The 3,594-nt window shown below is 45.7% G+C and overlaps 2 protein-coding genes across 3 annotated transcripts in view; both read right to left on the bottom strand.

Moving 5' to 3' along the window:
• Nucleotides 1-3,594, bottom strand: part of LOC105557911 — a 40,693-nt gene that overhangs the window by 11,503 nt on the left and 25,596 nt on the right. The gene's annotated exons all lie outside the window — the stretch shown is intronic.
• LOC105557910 lies at nucleotides 111-1,320 on the bottom strand. The gene has a single exon (XM_012005309.1). The coding sequence runs from the start codon at nucleotides 676-678 to the stop codon at nucleotides 313-315; it is 366 nt and encodes a 121-aa protein (XP_011860699.1). The 5' UTR covers nucleotides 679-1,320; the 3' UTR covers nucleotides 111-312.

Genomic DNA, 3,594 nt, shown 5'->3' on the forward strand with positions numbered 1-3,594 from the left:
TGCTTGATTACTGTGAGTCCCCTAGCCTCTCGCTATCTCGGGGTGCTTAATTACTGTGAGTCCCCTTGCCTTTCACTATCTCGGGTTGCTTGATTACTGTGAGTCCCCTTGCCTCTCACAAGTGTTTCATTGAAGCAAATGTTCGAAATGATGTCCGTTGTTTCCAATGCACATTGCAACTCTGTGTCTGAAAGACAATCCGACATTTATAAGTGTCTCTGCGCTAATGTTTGCACATTCATTGATAATTCGCTGCTGCATATTTTCTGGGGTTGTTGGTACATCCATGTAAACTCTCTCTTTTAGCCTTTCTCACAGGAAAAAATCGGCAGAAGTCAAATCGGGTGAACGTGCGGGCCAATTTTGAGGACCTCCTCGTCCAATCCATCGACCCGGATAGTTTCGATCCAAAACTTCTTGAGATATTCGTGAATAATGCGCTGGGCATCCATCGTGTTGAAACCACATATCCATTCTTTTTTGAAGTGGAACATCTTCCATTCGTATGGGTAAAACATCTAAAAAGTCGCTGTACATTTGACCATTCAGATTATCTTCTATGAAGTATGGGCCAATTATCTGAGTACCTAAAATACCGCACCAAACGTTGACACTCCACGGGCGTTGATGTTCAACTTGCCTTAACCAATGGGGATTCTCCACTGACCAATAATGCATATTATGTCGATTCACTTGACCACGATTCGTAAAATTTGATTCATCAGAGAAAAGTATCTGTGAAATGAAATTATCATTGACTGCCAGTTGTTCCTGTATCCAGTTGCAAAAATTCAAGCGATTTTGAAAATCGTCACCATGCAGTTCTTGATGCAGCGATAAATTAAATGGATGAAATTTGTGTTCATGCAGTATGCGTAGAACACTTCTTTGAGAAATTCCTGAATCTCGCGTAATTTGCCTAGAACTAATGTGAGGATTTGCAGCAACTGCAGCTAAAACATTCACTGTTATTTTCGTTTGTCACAGGCCGCGGTCGGACTCTCTGTAGGTTTAACACTTCCAGTTTCAGTAAACAGTTGGACAATACTGCGAAAAGTCGTTGCAGAAGGAACATTCCTATCAGGGAACAGATTAGCATACCTTTGACGAGCTTCTTCAACATTTCTATGAGCCTCAAAGTACGAGAAAATGATATCTACTCTCTCTACAATCGTTAACATCGTGGAACAATTGAGAAGAGTTTGTTTACAGTCCGAATCATTGAAGTAAAATGAACAGTCTGATCACTTTGCTTTTCGAACATTTGCTTCAATGAAACACTTGTGAGAGGCAAGGGGACTCACAGTAATCAAGCACCCCAAAGGGAACAAATTACTACTACGTCCACGTCGTTGTTCCTGGGTAAAGCTAAAAGTAGTCTAAGAATGCATTGCAGGAGGGTAGACGGGGTCACATGATAGCATTTTCAAAAATATCAAAAAATTTACTTTGATGTTCCTAATCTGATGTGTATTTTTTTGAGATATTACCATTTTTCAACAATTTTCAACTCATTTTCATTTTTGCCGATTACAGCGCCATCTATCATGAAACGAAAAAAATGTCTCATGCAAAAGTTACATATTTTTTCACGGAGAATCCAAATCTGCAATAAAAAATAGGGGTTTCTATTTAAGATTTCAAAGTCACCCCCCTCCCGCCCCCGGGGGTGGTGCAGGAGGGTCGAGCTTTATGTTAATGGATGACCCTCTTCGAGGTGAACAACTTTTATTGCAACTTTTTTTTAATCCGGTTTGTATTTTTCCAAATATTCTGAAAAAGTTTTAAATGCCTCACCCTGTATATGATCAGTACCGTCACACACACACACACAATAGACGTTTCTGATTTTTTGTTATAAGTCAAAATAGATGCTTAAAATTCCTTTTTAAGCATATTATTTTTAAACAATACCTTTTGAATATTATAATATACTTTGCAGTAATATTTATCCTGTCATGAGTGCGATATACCGCACATCAGACGACGACTTCGCACGCGGCAAGATATCGAATAACGCCTGCCACATGCGACGAAAACGAGTATCCGGAGCAAAGTACAAATCCATCGATACTAACAGTTGCTAACGGAACAACTGCTTACTAAACAATAAGCGGCCTGACAACAGGGCCAAGTGCGATTGATATAAAAAGGAATGGAAAGGAAGGAAGGCGGGTCAATCTTAAGTGAACTATACGAGTGTACGTATCTGTATAGATTTTTAATAAAAAAGGTATTGATTAATATATTGGCATATGTCCTTTCGACACCGCGCATTTTGTGCTCCCGGCAATGATCCCGACTACCCGTGTCCTGACCTAGTCAGCGGCATAACAAATTGGTGGCAGCGGTGGGATCGCCATCTAATTGCACTCGCGTGCACCGAGAGGACCAAGGCCTGAAAACTAAGTGAGAAACCATTAGTCCGTGATCGCAACCAAACCAGTGGGAACCCCGAAGCGACACCGAGACAATTGGACGAGGAGAGGACCCGGTAGCTGTGGAGGACTAGGGACGGCGCAACGCCCTTTACGACGGCAGCCCCTCTAGCCCCGCAAGCAGACGCTAGCAGCGCAATCGGAGACGGCACCGACTCACCGCGCGGAGATCAGCTCAACCTGAGACGGCACTGACCCACCGCACGACGAGCAGCCAAGCAGACCGAGTAGCGGACGACAGCATGCAGCGTTTCAGCGTAACGTGAGTCCGCACTCAAATTCTCATACGCATGTAAATGGCCTGCGAGCCATACCGCGATTAGCGAACATTAAGATAGACACCCGCGAATGTCCCAGGAAGGACGCGGGCGTGCGAGATTGACCCCCGATAACTCACCGTTATCGTTAGAACCGCGTACACCTCCCGCCGAGGAAGCTTCCGCGTTACAAATCGCCGCCGACGCGTTAACTAACATAAGTAACGCCTCGCGTCGCGCACTAAACATTACCCGTTCAAGCAGCGGTAGCGAAGCAAGCTCATCGTTTAACGTCCAAGTAGAACGCGAATTTCCCTTCGAGATAAGCGATTATAGTTTACTGGCGTCAGGTCTTCGAAATCGAGACCCTAGAGTAGGAATCTCTAACCCTCGCAACCCCCGACGCACATACGAACGCGACGACACCCCGACGTCACGACACCGACTCGACTTAAGTAAAGTTCGACGAACGTTATCCGACGCAATGGCCCAACCTATCGCCAGTACGTCACGAGATGCTATGGCTCAATCTATCGCCGCGGCGATAGGTTGAGCCGTCGCAGCTCGTGGCGTGCCGGCGATAGGTTGAGTCATCGCATCTCGCGACGTACTGGCGCGGCGGTCTGCTGAATCGCGCGATAAACGCGCTTCCTTTCGAGCTACATATCCCCGGTTATCAGTTTTGTGGCCCAGGCACTCGTCTTGAAGAACGATTGGCGAGAGGCGATCGAGGAATAAATCCATTGGACGCGGCGTGCTGCAAGCACGACATTGCATATTCTCGGAGTAGCGAACTCGCTGAGAGACACGTGGCGGACAGGGTACTCGCCGAGAGAGCGCGGAAACGCATTTTCGCCAGAGATTCAACGCTTGGAGAGAGAGAGCTGCCGCTACAGCTG

This window comes from Vollenhovia emeryi, unplaced genomic scaffold (assembly GCF_000949405.1).
Source record: "Vollenhovia emeryi isolate VEMERY1.0 unplaced genomic scaffold, V.emery_V1.0 DF939407.1, whole genome shotgun sequence".
NCBI lineage: Eukaryota > Metazoa > Arthropoda > Insecta > Hymenoptera > Formicidae > Vollenhovia > Vollenhovia emeryi.